The sequence below is a fragment of the Anser brachyrhynchus genome (genome assembly GCF_964034855.1).
Source record: "Anser brachyrhynchus genome assembly, chromosome: 5".
NCBI lineage: Eukaryota > Metazoa > Chordata > Aves > Anseriformes > Anatidae > Anser > Anser brachyrhynchus.
The window spans coordinates 35075740-35096777 of record NC_137699.1 but is presented as its reverse complement, the minus strand read 5'-3'; the positions used below and the strand labels follow the sequence as shown (position 1 = coordinate 35096777).

Genomic DNA, 21038 nt, shown 5'->3' with positions numbered 1-21038 from the left:
AATCCCAACCCATCTTTACAGCAGATACCAGGTTTCGGTATTTCCTGCCGGGCCACATAATGCAACACGAGCACTAGGTGCTCGGCGGCTCCGATCCTACCGGGCAAGCAGCATTTCTGTGGCTCAGGCTGAGCAGAGCAGGCTGCTCCCCTCGCCGTAGGCAGCACCCCACAGCCCAGCCCAGCAGGGATTGTCACGCCAGGACGCCGGTGCTGCCTGAAGCCTGTCCATGGAAACTGTCTCCTGCTGGGTTCAGAGAGGCGTGAGCCTACAGGTAGGACAGTCAGCACACAAGCATTAGGAAAAGCTTTTTGTTCGTTAAACTGTCTCAGGCATTTAAGTCATTAAGGCAGGAAGGGCTTATTCCAAGCAGCTAGAGGATTAGTGGGAATTATAGGATACCCTTCGGTCTAATACTCTCCCTTTTTGCTTTGGCTTTTTTGTAGCACGTGAAGCAAAAAGGGTGCCGTCCTCATGAGAAAGAAGGTCACCGCCCCCGTGAGGGCCACGGCCATGAGAAAGGAGAAGGTCATAGTCATCATCATGGCCTCATGCAGGGTCACACGGGAGGTCGCTGCCACTCCCCTGGCCATATGCATGGCTATGGGAAAGGCTTAGGCCATTCCTGGCACAAATAACACCGTGGCCATCGCAATGAGGGAGGCTGCAGACGGAGCAGCCACCCTGAGGCTCTGTGAGCTCTCTGGGAAGATCTGCCCATGGCGCAGGGCGATGTGTGGCTACCGCAGTGCTGACAAGCAATGCCAGCAGGTCTGACCTCCTTGCGTCCTCCACGTCGTGTCAAAACTACATCGACACCTTGTTTACCTATTTAATGCTGCTGCAACCACAGGGTGAGCCCAAACTCTTCAAAACGCTGCCTTGCACCCGCCGCATGAAGTCCAGGAGTGCTTCTGGGCGCTCTCCCATCTTGGGCCAAAGCAGCACAACTCCGGCGGGACGAGGGACCCGCCACCCAAGGGTGCACCGCTGGAACCCGCCGCCGGCCTCGCTGCACGCCCTCGCCACCTCGTGAGGCTGGGGGTGAGGCTGGCGAGGCGAGCATGGTTGTGTCCAGCCTCAGAGCTCTCGCTCGGGGGACCCCCCACCCGCTCAACCCCTCCCGGCACAGCGCCCAGCCTCCCCTCCGGCCTCCCCCCAGCTCTCCCACCCCGCAGCCTCCCCCGGGGGCAGCCCGCGAGGCCCCGCGGCCATTGGCCGCCAGCACCGGCACCGGCACCGCCTCCGCGGCCGCGCAAGCGCTGCGCCGGGCCTCCGCAGCCTCCTCCTCCTCTTCCTCACCCTCCTCCTCCTCCTCCTCCTCCTCCTCCGCGGCGCCGGCAGCGCTCAGCACCGCGGACAGCGCCCCGCCGCCAGCCTCCGCCGCTGCCTCCCGCGGGCCATGGAGGCCGCGCCGGGCTCGGCCTCGCCGCGCCGGGGGGAGCAGCGGCCCCAGGGGCCTCGCGGAGGCCGCGGCCTCGCCTCGCCCAGGTAGGAGCCGAGGGGGCTGGGGGGGGTTGGCGGTGGGGCGCTGCGCCCAAATCTTCCTCGTTTTCCGGGGGGCCCGCCGCGTTGGTTGGCCTCCCCCGAGGATTTGTGCCGGGCTGTCGCCGGCGGTGCTCAGTCCTCCTCGCGCTGGGTTTTCACTCCAAAGGTTTTCTCTATAAAACCCCGCAGCCTTCTCCTGCTCACCCCCCCCCGTGCCGTCTGCGCTCCCTTACCTGGTGCCTTACACCGGCCGCGGTCGTGTTAATTTTCTGGAAATGTCAACAAGCATCACGGGCACGGAGCCACCCCAAATTTTCAAGCACGTTGCCGTGTGGTAGACCGGAGGCAACAGATCTGAGCTGTTCACATCCTCGGTTTGTTTGACCGGGGCACACCCCGAGGCGAACAAAACCCAAATTCGTTCTGAAAGCCGAGTTTCAGTTCTGTCTTCATCTCCTTAGCTCTGGAGGTCTCAGCCTGAGGCTGGGTGGTTTTGGGTCTCGGAGCTCGCCGAGTGACTATATATGCAGTCCAGCCCTGCTTTCGGTTCGTGGCATGGGATGGGGGCTGAGCTACCAGCATCCCCGTTAGCTTTCCTTGCCTCGGTAATCCTTGCTCATTTGACTGGGTCCTTTGCAATGAGCGCTGCAGGCTGGGAGAGTTAAGTTACACTAGGAGTTGCGCCATCTGAAAGTGGCGTGTTTGTAATCTCACTCGTGCTGCATACTTGAGAACTAGAATTTATGGCAATTAAGTGCAGGCATCGCTCTCCGACTCCTGAGCAAGCACATATGTAACTGCTTCTTCATGCACGGCTCTTCACTAGCCACCGAATGGTTAGCTCAGCAGTGCCTGTCCTCCAGCCCTAGCCAATGCTCTGCTGAATTTACCACCAGAAAACTCCCCGCGTTTGAAAACAACCCCTTCTTTCCGACCTTTTTAGGACCGGGATAGCAAGGTATTGTTTTCTTTCGTTTTCTTCCAAATGGGGGTTAGTTAGCAAACGCAATTTTACTTGCACATTTTCCACTGCCAGTGTGCATACGGCAAACTGCATCCAGACCTACCCTGGCGCTGAAGCCTGGGTGGGGACCACCGAGCCCTTTGTGTCTGCTTGCATCCCGTCGCACATACCCGTACCCACAGCAGCACGGGCTGCCTGGGGTAAATAAAGGTAAGGCTGTTCGGGCGAGTCAATGGGAGGAATTATAAAACTAAACTTTTCTTGGCAGACTATGTGGGAAGCAGAGTTTTGCAGTCTCATTAATTTTTCATGAAGATTTAACATACTCAGGAGTCTCATTAAAAAAAAAAAAAAGATTGTAGCTCTTCTCAAGGATACGCACTGCTCTGCTGCTAGAGTGAAAAAGCAAAACGAGGAGCAGCTACACAGAAATTTTCCTGTGCACAAGAATTTGACCCTGCCTAAGGAGGAGACAAATTGCTCGAGGAGTGCCCGTCTCTCCCTGTCAGCTCGGCACTGGATCTAGATAATAGGTGAGAGTGAAATGCAATGAACCCTTTCCTAATTTCTGAAAAGGGGCGCTCTCATCACCTTAAAAAACACAAGCAAACACAAGCTCTTTTTTTTTTTTTCTTCTGAGAACTTCACTGCTGTGTTGCTGGGGGTATGTTGAAAGACAAAACCTCTGTTTAAATTCTAGTATAAAATCCCATTCTTAAAAAGTCATTTACAACTCCCGAAGAAAAAGCCATTCGTCTCAGTGGAAGCTGACCTCTAGCACATGGTTTTAATTCAGAAAGAATTTCTCCTTTTATTCATCTGGGAAAACTCGTGCAGCTGATGTGCAAGGAAAACCTGACTAGAAAAAAAAAAAAAAGGGAAAGAAAATAACACTAGCTTCTATTTGTGAATGAAATTTTGCAGTGCTTAATATCTGATTGAGCGAAGGTTCCTGTGGAAATAGGATCTGATTGTAGTCAAGGCACAGGCTCCCGCCCTTACTCTCGCTTGGTTTTGTTCCCCCTTGAGATTCTCCCGTCGATGGGAGACGCTGCCATTTGACTCTGGTATCAGCTCCATCGCTTGGTAGGTGATGCCCATCATTTCTATGCAGAGAGCTGCTTTTCTGATCCTCTCCTTAGTATGCAAAGGATGAGATAAATAATCTTTCTTAAAAAAAAAAAAAAAAAAGCTTTCTGCACCCCAGCGGAGGTGGAGTTGCAGCAAGCTGTCTCTTTCCTGACCTTGACCTTATCTTGACTGCTTTACCGTGGGAAGAGGCTTCAGTCCTTTCACTGTCTCCCCCACATCAGGTGGGCTGCCTGTGCCCTGGCACTTGTCTCAGAAAAGCACTCCTGCACTCAAATTGACTCGGGCAGTTTCATAAATTGGATTATTATATTGTCTAGACATCTCAAGGGGAAAGCAGCATGAGAAACGCAACTGACTGCTGTGGGTAACAGGAGCAGTTAGCTCCAGTCTGGCACTTGCCCTACACCTCCTCTTTCTTCTCTCTGCATCACTTCGGCTGCATCCAGCTGAGCTTGAAGAAGAAAAAGGAGGCTGTCAGGCTGCTTCGGTAGGCTTTTCTGAGGCTGAGAGACCATTTCTGCCCACACAATCCCAGAGATGTCAAACATCTGACACGTCCCAGGATGGGAATGAACATTCAAAAGAATTGTGGTGTTGGCTTTTGTTAGTGGCACAGAGCCCAGCGCAGTACTCTGCTCACCTCTTCTCCTGCCTGACAGTAAACAGAAATCAGAAACTCCCCCACAACCATTTTTCAAGCACAGTTCAGGGTCCCGTGGGCCCGGAAAAGTGCTCGTGACCTGCTCACAGGCAGACAAACAAGGACCACGTCTCTGGTGCAGCCCTCAGCAGATCAAATGTTTAGCCCGCCAGCATCCTGGCTAATTGGGAGCGTAGCAACCGAAAACCCAAAATGTGCAGAACTGCCACCAGTAATTACCCAAAGCTATCATTATTTGTGAGCTCCAGGTTTCCCTGGAGATTTTGGATAACCAAGGTCACATTGTCACGGCGTTGGAGAGAGATGAGCATAAGGCAACTTGGATCCAGAGGGTGATTGACAGAACTGTAATTGTTTAGCCTGAAAAGGAGATGATGAAGAAGAGTCGCGAGTGAATGATTTGAACTAGCTAAAGTTATTCTAAAATATGAAGCCACTGAGCAGCCAGGGGATGGAGCTGAGACAAAATGTGGGGGAAGGATGGAACCAGACAGAAATCCGCAGCAGAGATGGTAAACAAGGGGAATGGGCTTGCGTGTAAAATATTAGCCTTGAGAACATTGATGTATGTGCAAAAAAACCTGGACGCAATCTGCAACCCACCAGGAGGTTCTGTAGCTGAGGGGTTTCAGAGAAAGAATTTTTCATTGCCTGTTTCCTGCATCTCCCTGAGCATCTTCAAAGCATTTTTTGTGAAAGCCTTTCTCTTCTGTCCAGTGTTACAGATGAGGCGGGCAGACCTGGCGGTGCAGTCATCAGACGAATTCAGTTATGCAAAGCCTCTGGTCCCTATGCAAATCCAGCAGTTTAAATGGAAAATAATTTTCTTTTTACTTTGAAATATATATATATATATATTTTACTGGTGTGGGAATACAAAAAGTGCAAGTCATTAGTGTGGCAGTCTCTGTGAATCAATTATGCATTTTAGGAAAACAGTGCTTATTTAAAGTGTACCTAAATTAGGGAAAATAGGCTTGATAGGCTCAAGGTAGAGGGAAAATAATAACTTGGAGACATCAAAAAGGGAGTGGGAAAAGGTCTAGACCTTGCCAAAGTTTAACACTACCACAATCCCAGCTTTCTGATGAAAATTCCCTGTCCCATCACTGCTAGTACAAAGCTACAAAGCAGAATCACCCTGCACTCCAGCCGCTGGAAATCTGGGAAGAGAGCGATGAATTACGCTTTGATCTCAAGAGTGGAAGTGAGATGCTCCCCAGGTCGGCTCTCACAATTAAACCCTGCCCCTGCAGCTCACCAGAGCTGTAGGGGATGTGGTGGTTAGTAGGTCCCGGTATGGTTGGTTCTGTAATTACTGTAGATAGGCAGTGACTAAATATGCCATTTTAGATGGGTGACCGCAGACCGTAAGCTTTCATCTGCCTGTGTTGCACCTGGCCCACGCTGCATCAGGGATGACTCTGATGGGGCTGTAGCAAGCCCAGACGAGGCCTCAGATTACACCTCGTGAACTGCTGCCGTTTGATTTGCACTCTCCGGTATTGCATTCGCACACACCAACGACATATTTGTAGCCTTGTGTTGGAAACTGCCTTCACATGGAGCTGTAACCCAACTCAAGGGTCTCTGAAAGTCTGGGTAATCCTGCCGCTAATCCATCTGTGACAGGGCCGCAAGGACTTCTTCGTGCGATGGGATTTTGTATTCTTTCTTTTGACAAACTCTGCGGGTGGATGGGATGTCACTGTCACAATCTGTTCAGGAGCTTGTGCTCTGGCACACAGCACTCCCTCGCGCTGCAGCGAGCTGGCTGAAATCTTACCAGTCCTCTGTAGTGCGGAGCGGAGGCAGCTGAGTGCTGGCACTGCCGGGAAGGACCCGTCAAGCTGATCTCAGCAAGGTGTGCACACATCTGGCTGCGGGTTTCCTGGCACCTGCTTCAGGGCAAACTTTGGCTCGTTTCCACCGATTTGTACTTCTACTGTCGTAAGAAATGGCGAGGGTCTCGCGGACCCTGTCTGACTGCTGCCATTGGGTGTACATCATCTCCCAGGGACGCAGAGAAGCTCACTCACAGCCGTGGGCATGTGCTGACTACTTTGATACCATTTTGCCATTTCTCCTCTCCTTTGTAGGCCAAAAAATATCCAGCAAATGAATTTCGTGACCCCAAATCTGCATGTGAACATCAGTTCCTGCTTCCAAAGTCGCTGTCATTGCAATGAGCATCCTTGACCATGCCGTCCCTGTCTGCAGTTGTCTTCTGGCATAAAAACTGGCACTGGAGAGTGTCCAACCAGTCAGGGTCTCCTTGTTATTAGCCCCAGGACTGGGACTGTGTGCAAGTAATGCCGAGCATGATGCCTGCACCATGAGTCTCCGCACCAGCGCAGGAAGAGCAGCTACTGCAAACATTACTCTGTTGTAATGATTTTAGTGAAATGAGCCCATTTTGTATAATAATGAAATACAGTTTTTCGGTGTTGATAAGCTCAATTGATGTTGGAAAGTACATAGCACGCGCTGCCTAGTCCAGTATGTCCTCCTTTCTGGAAAAAAATACCAATTTTCAAGCAATACTGAGCTAACAGCAATCTCCAAATCTCTTTTGTCATTGATATCACTGTGCTAGTTAAATTTGGGTGCAGTTCCAGAGACGTGTAATTGCTAGAATTCTGTCTTTTTGTGGCTGTCTGAAAGAGAAATGAGATGAACTCTGCAAAGTTTCAAAAATATTCCTTTCTCAAACATATTTTGCCTTTTTTTTTTTTTCCACATCACATCAGGTGCCTCAGGCTAAAGTTCATCTCATTCTTGTCTCGCTCCAGCACTCAAAATTCTGTGACGCCTTGAGACACTTTGTGATTCTAGCTGGCCCATATCATCCATCATGCTTAATTCTCGATGCTAGACACTAGAGCAGGCACATAAGTCAGCTGTAGACACCACGGCACGTGCTCTGATCAAGCTCCAGAGACTACTGGTGTTTCCATATCGTGCTTGCTTTGAGCTCCAGATAGCACAGTGCTGCTCAAGCTCCCCGACACACTGAGATGGCAATTTGAGAGGCATTTTGGGATCAGTGCGGCCTCATTCTGCTCTTGGTGAAAGGTTTTCCTGGTGTCACACAGTAACTGGTCCTTCAGGTCTCTGTAATTATGCTGTGCTCCTGGGATAGGACCAGGCCTTTATCAGCAGCCAGTTTGTCTTGTCCCTTCCATACAGAAATATCTTGGAGAAATAAGAAGAAACAACGCGGTTCATCCAAGTAAAATGCCATAAGCAAAATTTAATTCTGCTTACACGTTGCAGCCATACCTCGCTTCTAAAACCACAGCCAGTAGAGGAGTTGAACACTGTTCATGGGAGCATTACACGATTTTTCATAATTTTGGAGCAACATGCACAAAGACGTGATGGATTCACCATCAGCTGGAGTCCCTGAATGAGTCATGGATGTTCTTGTAAAAAGCACGGTCCAGCTCAGCCCTGGCTCCCGATACAGCAAAGAGAGGGGGAGGTTTTAGGTCTTGCATTAAGTGGGAGGCAAGATTCCCCCGTTTAGCTTTTCTGTCAATACGGTGCTATAACGGAGAAGGGTTTCACCCTCCCTTTATTTCCTCTCACAGAGAAAAACGCAATGCAGGACCTTGCCAGACCTGCCTCGCCATGCCAGAGATCGCCAACACCGAGCCCAGCTACAGCGGCACCTCTTGGGAGAGAATCTGCCCGGTCCATCACTGCCCCGTTCCTGCATCCCCCAGGCTGGGGGGCGACCACCTGCCCTCCTCCAGTCGCACGCTGGGGCCAGCGCCCACCCAGTCCAACGGGCAGGTACCGTCGAGCTCCCAGGACTCGCAGCAGCATCACCTGTATTACCCCTGCAACCAGCAGGAGCCCAGAGGCAGCTACGGCCTGCCCCAGCTCCCCGGGCACGGCGAGAGGTCCGTGCTGTGTTCCCACCTTTCCAGCGGCAACCCCATGCCAGCTCCCCACCGCCAGGTCTCAGAAACCCCCTGGAAACAGTGGTCCCCCGGGCAGCGACCCTCTCGGCCGGTGCAGCATCACGTTGTGACAGTCAGGTGAGAGGCTTTCACAAAGCATCTCCTGAACTTCGTGGTGGGCGGCGGGAGGGGATGAGGCGGGTCTGAGTGGGGAACGCGTGAAATGTGGGTTTGCTCCCCAGTCTGAGGCAGCAGCTGCCCCCAAAAGCCGGGAGGGATGGAGTTTGCTCTCTCTGCCTCTGTGGGGAGCGTACAGACAGATGCTGTTCCCGCAGAATTTGCTTCTCAAGGTGACTCGCTGGGTAAAGCCAAGGTCACCCCGCTACTCCTAGATCATCCAGCTGTGATCACGGCCAATTCTGTGGTCCTCCTCTTTTCTCCTTTTGCATTGCAAGATACCCAGCTGGCTAGTCCTTTATCTTGGTGGAGTTTCTGAGTGATAAAAGCACAATTAATTTCTTTTTCTGCTCCCACTGGAGCTGCTGCCTGTGCTGGAGGAGAGAGGCAGCAGAGGGTAATAAGCACTGGCTACCGCAGAGCAGTGAGAAATACAAAGCTGGGGAGCACGATTTGGTTTTCCAGGCTGGACAGCAACAAGGATATAAATTCTGTGCTGTCCGTGACAGAATCAGGTAAGATCCATTTGTGTGCAGAGCACACGGATTCAAATTGCTTGCTTGGTGGATGTTTGCTGGCAGTGCTGTAACAATACATACAGCATAGGCGTCCTCAACAGCCTGAAGTACATCCTCTGCCCCATTCAGCATCATCCTGCCTCGCTGAATGTGCCTTTTGGAGCCCACTGTTGGCACAGACCACGATCCCTTGGCTACCACAGCAGCAGGCACCAAACGATGTCTGCTAGGAGATGGTGCAGCATTCCTTGCCTTCGTACAGCCGTGTGGGGTTAGGCACAAAAGCCTTTTATGATCTCATTCTGTAACCATTAACAGAGGCTTTAATTTGCTTGTGTTTGCATTTGCATCAACACTACATCAACAAAACTGTCAGCTGCGTTCTCCGTAACAGGTTAGTTAAGCAGGAAATGCAGCTGGATTGCAAATCCCTGGCAGAATGTGCAGGACTAGCAGACAGAAAAGTGATATTGTAATGATGGTAGAAAGGGGGTTTTAATCCGAGCAAATCTGCTCGAGAAGCTATTGTGAGAGAATTAGCACAGAATGGGCAGCGTGCTGCCAAAAGGAGACCTCTCTTTAATAATCTAGTGAGGATTTTTCTTTGCTCCCCTCTCTCTCAAACCTATGGAGAGCAATGAGGAAAATACAATGTGATTTATTACACGTGCCACAAGGAGTGACTCCTCCGTGGGGAGCTCTGCTTTGTCACTTTTTTGTTCCTTCCACTCGCGACGATGTGCCAGGAGGGATGAGCTGCCGCAGGGGCACCAGTTGGCACCAGCCCCACGTTAATAAATGTAACCTTGGTCCCCTGGAGAACGCTTCTCTATTTTGTTCCTCAGAGCTCTACGAGAGGAATGACAAAAGCTCCCCTGTGAGGAAAACACCAGTAAAATGGTTTTTTGCAGCTCCACTGGCCGTCTACTGCTCTAGATTGGACAAACATCTTTGAAATGGCTCAGGAAACAAATGAGACTCACCTTTCTGGAAAATCCTTGCTGAGTTGAACGGAGAATAAAAACTGTAGGCACTGTTAGCCCAGCTCATGAAATTTTGTAAAGAGTTATGCTCTTATCAAGAAGCAATTTAAAAATTCGGTAGGAAAGCACTTAGATAGATTTTCATGGACAGGTGTTACGGGGCAATTTATGTGGGATTACTGTGTATGTCCATTATATTCTGTGGTGTTTTTTAGAGGAGCAAAAAAGAGCAGTTAATACCTGTCTTCCCATCACACTTAGTTAAAATGCCAGTGGGAGAGGAATAGGCTCTGCTATTCATTAGACTAATCCACGTTGTGCCAAACAACTCTTGCAGCAGCAGCTCAGCTTGGTGCTTTGCAGCCCCTGAATGGGTTAACTTGCTCATTAGCAGCCCGGGACTGTGCTTTGTAGGAAAATAATAAATGATCATGACGCCTTCTTTTTTTTCTTTTCCGTCTGCAGACACGACAAAGCTTTCAGGATGCCAAAAAGGTATGTTTAATATCAAAAGCTTGCTGTCCTTCTGCCCTATTATCACCGCTCTCCTACCCCGCTGTTAGGAAACGCGGAGCATTATTGCTGGTTATGTCCCCAGCAGGCCCTGCTTCAGAGGCAAGGTCAGCGCTCCCTGCCCCGTGCTTCCCATCTGCTTGGAAAAATCTCAATTTGCTTGCGAGATCAATTTAACCTGCGTTAATGAATAGCAACGCAGTCCTGATAGCCGTTCTCAGGGCAGGTGCCTGGCTCTAGTCCATACGACAGCTTTATATATATATATAGTCACATTTATTGGATTAATCCAGCTTGGCCTACCAGACGGGGAATCAGGAGGGCAGCAATAGCAGTAACAGTGGAGTCCTGCGTTTTCTCACAGGCTACAGTGGAAGAGACGTCTGTACCCAGACTACGTGCAACGATTCCTAGTTTTTCATACAGTTAGATACCAGAAAATCTGCAGTTAAGTTAAGAGATGTAAAATATTCCAAGGAGGTTAGGTTTAGGAAGAGGCAATCCTTGTGCAAAAGTATAGGATGCTCCCTGACAGTGAGAAGAAGTACAGCTAGTCTAGCCATGCTTGGGAAAATAGCATTTTAATAGAAAAGCTAAGTACCACAATTATTTTATCTCCAGTTTTCTGCTTTCAAGTTAAGTGAACATATAAAGAGATCCTATCAGCATGAAGCTCACCTTTAATACAAAAGAAATTACATAAACATTTCAAATTTGATTATTAAAGTATAAAGATCCCCTAATGATCAGAATTAAATGTGAAAGGAACATTTTCCATTGTATTTGCTTTATAGCAGTTTTTATCTTTATTGAGTTTCTTTACAGTATTAGGAAACTCTCGTTTAGGGCATGAAAATAGGCAACAGAAATTCCTTCCTCGCAAAGAACTTGGATTTTGCATGTGGGCGTGCAGTACTGTTGTGGAATGTAACATTGCTAAACAACAGCTTCAGCTGGAATGCCTAAACCGAATAAACATGAAAACATGCCTGGAACTCTTTTGACATCCTTAAAAAAATTGAATAAGTTCACCCTTTCCAAAATACAGAGGATTTTTAATATGTTTCTCAAAATTAAAATACTTTGATTGCTTTTGACTTCTGTTTAAAAGCTGATTTTTGTAAACTGTTTTTCTCTGGAAGGTTTGGGTATGGCATCAGATACTGCAGTTTATTTTTATTTTTATTTGTTAATTGGTCATGGAATTAACCCAGAACAGCCTCCAGATATTATGTAATCTAATGCGGAAAGGGCAATTTTTGTTCATTTTCATAGTGTAGACTTCATCTATGAAAACAAATTTGATAACGGAGCCTTAAATTGAAAACAAAACCAAACCAGACCTGACCTGAAGTCATGCAAAAAGCTGTTTGAAGGGTTTAAGATGATTTATAATTAGGAGAAGAAAGCTGCATTATTTGACTCAGTGAAGAGGAAAGAGAAGCAAAAGATCAAGCAAGCAGGATCCTCAAGGCTGCTAAACACTGGCACAGCTGCTCAAAGTTTCATAAATATTTCACTTCCCCATGAAGCCCAAATATTTGTCAACTATTTGTGAACAAAGGTTTTCTTATATTTCAGAAATACATCCAAATACATCTTAAAAACTTAGAAACCTGCCAAGCCAGAGAAGGAACCCATTCCAATATTTTAACAGATTCACTCATCCTGCAGATCCAGAAGCCACTTGTCCACTCCGTGGCTGCTGCTGACAATCCTAACAGCAGTCGCACATCAGATCGGTGGTTTCCATCCCGTTCTAATTTTGCAGATGCCTACATAATTCCCAGCAGTAAGGCAGGCCCCCATACAGTGAGTGAATGTAGAGCAATGACAACGGACTTGCTTAAGATAGCTATCTGTAGAAGAGCCTTCAGAATATTCTATGAATTCTCAGGGTCCACGGGCTGAAGATCTGCAGGCCAAATGGTAAATGTAGCTACTAGCTTAGATTGTACAATGGGGAGGAAAAAAAAAACAAAAAACAAAACAAAACAAAAAACTAAAAAGCTCTTTCTAAATGCAATGTTTTAAGTTAAACATTTAAAGCTTCGTTTTGCCTTAGGACAGAACAGTCTGGGTTTTATTGTTTCTGACTGAAAAAGCAGGAAAATGTAGGGAGGCAAAATGTAATTACCCAAGTTAATTAGAATTGCCTGCAAACATCCAGTTGGAGGCATAATATGTTCATTAATAGCTGTACTAGAGCCTCGCAGCTCTTCAATAAATAAATGCTCAAACCAGAAAGGCCTAACTCTTTTACTTCCTTTCACTAACATTGTGTTGGTTCAACAGCAGGTTTCATGCTCGAAGCAGAAGTGCCTTAACAGCTGCATTTTTTCTTCTGTTGATTCCAGTTACTCTCAGATGATCGCGGAGTGGCCCATAGCCGTCCTGGTGCTGTGTTCAGTGACGGTTGTAGTTTGCACTTTAGCTGGCCTGCTTGTTGGAAATTTGCCTGATTTTTCTGAACCCCTAATGGTAAGTCCTTACAGACAAAATGTCAATATGAACGTAAGGAATGTCCACAGGCCAACCATTGATACAGTCTTTCTGCCATATAAAATAAGTCTGTGCTTCCTTCCTTCTCTGCAGATAGAGGCAGGACAGCAAATCAAGGAGGACACTAAAGCCACTAGAAAAAAATGGCAGTGCTTTTCAGTGGTCTGCTGTCCTTTCCCCTCGTCTTCACAATGTGCAACCAAAGCAAGATTCCTTCCGGACGGACATAATATTTGAGAGTAATGCACAATACTTGCTGTTTCTTGATACCACAGTCACCAAAAGAGAAACGGTGACTTCACCCACTCTTTTGTCCAGCCACGACTGTGTCCAGTGCATGTGCCACCACTTGGCCTGTTGTATCTTTAAAGGACGTTAGTGAAAGGTTTTCATTTCTTGCTGTCTCACTGCTTCACTGATTAATAGCTCTCACTGTTGAAGCATTTCTGTTGGTATTCAGCGTTAAGTTTCCTTCCCTGAGGCCCAGCATGCTGCTCTGGTGGTATGTCCTCACCAGCTTCTGGTATGTAAGGGAGGTCATATTTCCAGGGAAAATTCGATTTCTATATCTCTCCAAGATGCAGTAATAATCTCGTATAGTTTCTGTGTCTAGGAGAAGCATTAAGGAAGACTAAGCTAAACTAGAAAGCAAGCTGATGACAAAACACTTTTTCTTGGCTGCAGGGTTTCGAGCCACGAGATACAGACATTGGCAGAAAGCTCGTTGTGTGGAGGAATGTAGAGAGCCATACAGGCTACAAGAAGACCTTCTCCCTTGCACCGTATGCCGAGAAGAAAAGGTATTTGAGTTTGGTTTGGGGGCTTAGAGGAAAATGTTGGCTATAAAGTTAATGACTCACTGTTCCAAGATATTTACGTGAATTACATCCTATATCCTATGCTCAGAAGCAACCAAGGCACTGGGAAGTGCCTTGCACTCTTTCTCTGCAATGCACCTGGACTCCCTGCTCTGGAATCCAGGAGTTAGGCTCTAAACTCTCCATGCATTCACTTCACTGTTTACCTTTAAGAGAATGCAGTGGGACTCAGCATGTCTGCACAAGGGGATGCAAGTTCTCACGTAGCCTCACGCAGACTTCTACAGAGGGCACAGTGAGCGCAATATCAAAAAGCTCTCATCAAAGCAATGCTGTCTTTTAAGACTACAGTGACAGTTATTGCTGCAGCAGCGAGGTGTATGGCACCAGAGCCTTGCCGGTCAACGTAACTCATTGCCAGAAGATCTCTCTACTTACACAGACAATCTCTTCTCTTGCTAGCTATGATGACATTGGCATTAGCAGAGGACAAAAGGCTGATCAGGGAGGACAAGAAGCCAGGACACGGAGAATGGTGGAACAAACCTACGGAGCAGATGGTTTCTTTTGCGGTCCCCCGGGTGAGTGAAGTCTTGATGGGGTAGTAAGTGTCAGGCACTCAGAGCTCAGAACTGTCAAAATAGTTTAGGACACTGGGAAATGTTCTGAAAGCACTCTGAGAAAGCAGTGCATACAATACCACTCTGCGAAGGCTAAGCCACCTCTGGGATAGTGATCTTTCAGCCCTTCCTAATCAAGTGGTTAGAAAAGGCTCGTTCCGAAATTCTGGAGTTGTTTCTCTGTCTGATTTTTTGCCATATTTGTTTTTACCCTTTAGAAATATACTTTAAGGGTGCAAATAAAAAGACTAACATTTTCACCATTTACCTGTATCAAAAGTGAATACTATGAAAAAAATGCATATTCCCCCCTCCCTCTCTGTTTCTAGTCTATCCCTGTTCCTTCTTTTCTTCTTGAAAAACGTGTGACAGTAAAAAAAGGGGAAAAAAGAAAAAAAAAAAAAGAGAGAGAAAACTCCAAGACACACAAAATTTGTCCCCAGATGGATGCTAAAAAGTAGAGGAAAGAGGAGCAGCACGCAGGTATTCTGACTCCCTCCCCTGCCTCTACTCCACCTCTGAAACCAGGCAAACACCAAACCCTCGGGTCCTTGGGAGTTTTTGGCTGAACTTCAGCTCCTTGCTTTGCAACAGGGGGTTGCAGAACCAGGTGACAACACTCACTGGAAGCACGCTGACAACATGGAGAGTGGATTTTGCAAATGTCCTCCCCCTGCTCTCCTGCTGCTGCCAGATGGGTGGAGAGCAGAGGTCGGACAGCACAGGGCAGATGCTACCACTCACTACAAGCTATCTGTGACCTGGTTCCCTCCAGGGAGCCCTCCATAGCAGTCTTATAGACAGCAAGATTTATTTATTTTTTTTATGCACACAGAGTCTACTCCAGCCAGCTTGGCTAATTCATCATCATTACCTAATACTTTCTATTTTTTTCCTTCCTTTTTTTTTTTTTCTTTCAGAAAAGAGCTATTCCCAGCTGGTATTTATGTCCACGACTGCTGGGAGCTTATGGAACTTGCAAGCTATTCAGTCCATGTGTCAAATCGAACAAGACAAGGTTAGTAATGTCACACAGAACATACATACATGCTGTCTCTTTCCTGACTTTCCCATCTTTAATATCTAGCTGAAAGGAAGTAGCAGACAAAAATAACGTAAGCTACAGAACAGGCTTCAGCCTAGAGGACTCCAAAGCATTTTACTGACTTAGCAAAACAAGAATGATTTCACCTATCAGCTGGTCTGAAGTAATGTAGCCGCTGCCATTGAACAAGAATAATCAGACCCTGAACAAGAACTTGGTCCAGAAGCCAGCGGTGTCCATCAGAAGCTGCTGTGAATTTTGAGCAGCAGAACCTAATTACCAAAATGGAGCTATTGTTGTGGGGACTGCCACAGCAAGCTTTGCAAGTGGGAGGCTTAATTGGATTAGCTGTGTTTGCTGTAGGATCTGTAATAACTCTAAGTGATCAGACCCAGGAAACCTCTGCTGCAAGAGCCTGACGTCCCGCTAGCAGGAGGCAGCATGTTCACACTGCACCCTGCCAGGTACGCAGCTCAAGGAGCCACAGCCAAGTCAGGTTTTAAGTCACCCCACAGCACATAGGTGAGTGCAGGCTCCCAAACCCACCCGCCTCACTGAATATTGCACTCTCAGCCTGCGCTGCCAGTGATATTGCCAACAACACCCTCACTGCAGTGCTGTGCCTGCAGCAGCTGTCAGGCCAGTAACAGCCAGTGATGGTACTGGCAAGTCTAGTAATAATAAAAGGCATAAAATAAAAATTAAAAAATAAAATAAAATAAAATAAAATAAAATAAAATAAAATAAAATAAAATAAAATAAAATAGTAAAAGGTGTATCCCGTCTCTGTTCTAGCCTTGCAAACTGTAAAATGAAGGGCACTGCTGTCACTAACAGAGTGGAGAAGGATCCACATTTTCAAATCAGAGGTTATAAAATATAAATAGTGAACAGGGTTTCATTTTTTGACAAAAGGCCAGTGTGTTTCAATATCTTTAGCATGGGCAGTTTGTCACTGGGAGGATGGCAAGCCATGGCTTGTATGCCAGGACGGGAGGGGACGATTACTGCAAGAAGCAAAGAACCCCATAGGGCTGCAAGATGAAGCGTGCAGAGGATCTGACACGATGCTCCCTCGGCTGTTTTTCAGATACGTTCACATGTTCATTTTAGAGACCTCTGCCAACGTACCGAAGCCAATGAATGCTGCCCAAGCTGGTCTCTGGGAAACTACATCGCTGTCCTGTACAACAGGTCCTCTTGTTTGGAGATAACCCAAGGGGACATCTCCCACACCCTGGCCCTCCTTCGTGCCTGTGCTCCAGACTACCACAAAGGTATCCTCACTCCATCTTGCATAGGTCCTGAGACTGTGAGACAGAAACACTCTCAGTGTGCCAAAGTCCCAGAAAAATGTACCCGCTTCAATGCTATTTACCAGCTTCTTCACTTCTTGGTCGACAGAGACTTTCTTAGTCCCCAGACAATGGAGTACCAAGTGCCGTCCCTCAAATACAGCCTGCTGTTTTTGCCTACAAGGAAAGGTGCATCTATGATGGGGATCTATTTAGACAATCTTGAATCCTGGGATCTGTTTGATAACTATACATCTATCACTGGAATGGACCTGGGCCTTAAACAGAAACTATTCCAGCACTATCTTTTACTGGATACCAAGTATCCAGTTCTGGCAATATTAGCTATTTTTCTAAGCATTTCTTTTTATTTACGCTCAGTCTTTATTACTTTGATGGTCCTGCTCGCTGTTGTTAGTTCTTTGATGATCTCCTACTTCTTGTACAAGGTGGCCTTCAGATTCACCTACTTCCCTTTTGTAAACCTGACAGCGGTCATCATTCTCAGCAGCGTTTGTGCCAACCACACCTTTGTCTTCTTCGACCTCTGGAACCTCAGCAAGAGCCAGAACCCTTCTGCTGGATTTTCTCAGTGGGTGAGTCAAACCATGCACCACTTTGCGTATCTCATGCTGGCGTCTTGCTTCACGACGGGTGCTGCCTTCTACGCCAGCTACATCAGCAATATAACAGCCATCCGCTGCTTTGCTGTCTACATGGGCACCTCTGTACTGGTGAACCTGGTATTCATGATGACTTGGCTTCCTTCTTCGGCTGTGCTGTATGAGCGCTACATAGCAACAACCTGCATTTACAAGCCAGAAGACTACTGGAAAAACACTGGCCATAAGAGAGTCGCCCTCTCCCTCCATTACATTCTCAGGGGTCTCCAGAAGACGCTGTGTGAAACCTCCAAGCTGCTATTTGAAAAGCTTCTGCCTTGCGGGGTAATAAAGTTTCGGTACATTTGGATTTGCTGGTTTGCTGCCTTAGCAATAGGAGGTGCCTACATTTCCTGTTCCAACCCGAAACTCAAACTCCCGACTCTTGAGACGTCATCTGTTCAGGTGTTTCGTCTGAGCCACCCCTTTGAGAGGTACGATTCTGAGTACTGCCACCAGTTCATGTTTGAGAGGCTAGAGCATGGAGAAGGGCAGCATATGCCTGTCACAATAGTCTGGGGCATTCTGCCTGTGGATAATGGGGACCATTTCAACCCAAAAAGCAATGGTACCCTAGTGACTGATGCCACCTTCACAATCCAAAGCCCCGATGCCCAGAAGTGGCTCCTTGAATTCTGCCAAAAGGTGAAGAACCAAACTTTCTATTTCCCCGATGCAGAGCAGAAGTCTACCGTGTGCTTCATGGAGGAGTTTATCAGGTGGATGGACAGTCGGCAGTGCTCCCAGCGAGACCACAGCTTCAACCTTTGCTGTAACCAGTTCTCTTTCCCTTACAGAAGTGAAGTCTTCCTGCACTGTATCAAAATGATGCTCCTGGAACAAGGCAGGGAAGGGGCAGAAACATACGATCTGGGCCTCAGGTTTGACGGAGAGGGAAATCTTGCTGCCTTGGTACTGCAGTTTCAAACCATTTATCACTACAGCTTCAATTACAGCAAAGCCAAACACTTCTATGAGGAAATCAACCTCTGGGTAACAGAGGAAATGAAAACTGCCCCCGTGGGGCTTCAGAATGGGTGGTTTACCAGTAAACTAGAGCTATACAACCTCCAGCACAGTCTGAGCACAGAAACGATGGTGGTCATGGGGCTCTCCATAGCCATTTCCTTCGTGGTGCTGCTGCTCACTACTTGGAACGTTCTCCTCAGCATTTTCTCTGTTACTGCCATTGCGGGCACTGTGCTGGTAACTGTTGGCCTTTTGGTCCTCTTGGAGTGGCAGCTCAACGCAGTGGAGTCTCTCTTCATTTCAGCTGCAGTAGGTCTCTCCGTTGACTTTACCGTCAACTACTGCATCTCCTATCACCTGTGCCCCCATTCAGACCGCCTGAGCCGAGTGGCCTTTTCCCTGAAGCAGATGAGCTGTGCCACAGCGATGGCAGCTTCTGCCCTCTTCTCTGCGGGGGTCATTATGCTGCCTGCTACGGTCCTGGCGTATCGGAAGTTAGGGATATTCATAATGATGATCAAGTGTATCAGCTGTGGGTTTGCCAGCTTCTTCTTCCAGTCACTGTGCTGCTTCTTTGGCCCAGAGAAGAACTGCGGGCAGATCCTTTGGCCTTGTGCCCACAACATGAAAGACTATTCTGATGACTCTGGGCCAAATGGAAGCTATGCCTGTGGGGGAAATGAGAAGCAAAACCGATTGCGGAAGGTCCAGGAGTCCAACACTGCAAACGAACAGTACGAGCTCCAGCCTTTGTCGAGAAAACTCAGCGACAGTTTTGACAACAGCACTTCTACAAGCAAGCTGTCCAACAGGCCATCAGTGCTCTCTGAAGAAACGCAGATTGAAGATAACAGATGCCCAAGAATAGGAATGCACCCTTCCCTTGAAAGAGAGAGACAGAATCTGCAGGAGACCCTCGGAGAGCAGCAGGTTGGCCTGTGCCAGTGTCCTGCCTTGCAGACTTCCTCTCCTTACAAGCACAGCAGCTCAGGAGCAGAAATTCACAGGGAGAGACTCTGCAGAGATTGTCAGTGTCAAAAGTACGGTCCAAAAGCTTGGGATGGGTCTGGGCTGGACTATATCCAGCCAGCTGGCATGAAAGAAGAAGGGCAGCTCAATAAATCACAGTGCTCTAGTGACACTGCCCAGCAGCAGTCGGATTATACCTCAGACAACAGCCATCTTCCTGCTGCTGACATCTACAAAATTCACAGATGCCTTTGTTCTCTTGGCAGCTCTTTTGACATGCTCAACATCTCCAGTGAGACATCGATTAGCGATTTTGAGCAAGGCCTAAAGCTTGCTGAATCAGCCAGTTCTTGTCCTGATGTCTTAGAGCTGTCTGATTCGTACAGTCAAACAGAGAGAGGTTACTTGAACGGGAAGAGAGATACCCTGCGGCTGGACCTGAGGGAGACAGTCTTTGATATCTCTCCAGCAGCATCACAGCAAAACAGCTCTTCATGGAAAAATCGATTTGGATTAGGGAGTGAAGGCCCGGTGGTGTTACCGAACAGCCAACCAGACATGCCTGATGTTTGGATCAAGCGATCCAGTGCACAAAGTTCTGGTTACAACAGCTGAAATCTTGCAGAAAACAAAACTGTACTGCTAGGGAAAGGGGAAGTCGAAATCTCCTTGGAACTGTAAATATCACCTTTTTCTTCCCACCTCTCCTTCGGCTGAGACTATTTCATAGTATATCAGCTGTGCAAATACCTGTGTTTTCACAGAACCAGCAAACACAATACTAGTGAGAGGGTGCGAGATCAATCATGACAGAGAACAAGCCCTTTGCCCTTCCAGTGTCCTGTGCCATGTTCACAGCTGTACTGCAGAACTTATCGAGTAAACCTGTTTTGTCATTTCCTAAACAGTGATTCGATTTTTCTTGTCAAGCTGCCTAGGAGAGACATAATGAGAGAGATGAAACTCCCCAGATATTCAAAGACAGAGAGCTCATGTTAAAAAAAAAAAAAAAGAGCCAAAACCCAAACCTGCAGCTATAGAAAATCTAGATTTCAAGTGGAGTGTATTGATAAAAAAAAAAAGTCTTTCATTTTCTACTGAATCAGAAACTGCTTTATGTGAAGTCCAAGTTCACAGATCTCTACAAAACCGATATAAAAAAATCTCATCAAGACCTTTCAGTTGATGCAGCCTCTTATTGATCATGGAGAAGGCTGTAGAATCAAGCCCAAATCTATTTTTAGGAACAGTTTCAATTTGTTTTATCAGACAAATTACTGGTACTGCCAAAGATTTTCAGTGTGAGGTTTCTCCTTTGAGAAAAGTGTCCTCGTTCCTGCAGCGATTTGGGTGCTTTGTGTTTCGTCTCCATAGCTTATTTCCACTCAAGGCTACAAAGATGTAACTTTTTAAAATTTGCATATCCAATGAATCTTGAATTTTACATGTTTTTTCTCTACCAGAAACAAACAGAAAAACAGGTACTTCCTTGCCTTTGTCTGTGGAAAAAAAAAAAAAAAAGACAAAACATTCCCTCTACACGTTGACGTAAAATAAATGCTTATGACAAACTTTTCTAAATCTGCGTGATGCTTCATTTTCACCAAGAATGCTGCAGTTAATTTTCTTTAAGTGCTTAACACACTTTCCAGTATCATCAGCAGAAGGAAAATATACATTTTAAGAGAATCACTCCTTTTGACATCCAGGAGTTTTCTGGGCTCTGTGGGAGAGGGACCATGACTACCTAATGGAGATTAGGAATATGCTCTTTTAAAGCTAAAACCCTTCTTGAAATACATAGCACATTTCATGACTGCCTAATGTAGATTATGAATGTGCTCTTTTAAAGCT

At 47.2% G+C, this 21038-nt stretch overlaps 1 protein-coding gene across 1 annotated transcript; it reads left to right on the top strand.

The window, feature by feature from the left end:
• The first annotated feature begins 1100 nt into the window (after nucleotides 1–1100).
• Nucleotides 1101–20755, top strand: DISP2 (dispatched RND transporter family member 2). The gene is made up of 8 exons (XM_080593751.1): nucleotides 1101–1491; nucleotides 7799–8251; nucleotides 10257–10286; nucleotides 12662–12785; nucleotides 13491–13606; nucleotides 14087–14205; nucleotides 15165–15262; nucleotides 16380–20755. Exons 1-8 carry the CDS (start codon nucleotides 1403–1405, stop codon nucleotides 19797–19799), a joined length of 4449 nt encoding a protein of 1482 aa, XP_080449877.1. The 5' UTR covers nucleotides 1101–1402; the 3' UTR covers nucleotides 19800–20755.
• The last annotated feature ends 283 nt before the right edge of the window (nucleotides 20756–21038 follow it).

Excerpts from the sequence above, each read along its gene's own strand:
- DISP2 (XM_080593751.1), top strand. The coding sequence starts at position 1,403 with ATGGAGGCCGCGCCGGGCTCGGCCTCGCCGCGCCGGGGGGAGCAGCGG. Across the intron at positions 10,287-12,661 it reads GCTTTCAGGATGCCAAAAAG|TTACTCTCAGATGATCGCGG; the intron begins GTATGTTTAATA and ends TGTTGATTCCAG. Across the intron at positions 12,786-13,490 it reads ATTTTTCTGAACCCCTAATG|GGTTTCGAGCCACGAGATAC; the intron begins GTAAGTCCTTAC and ends TCTTGGCTGCAG.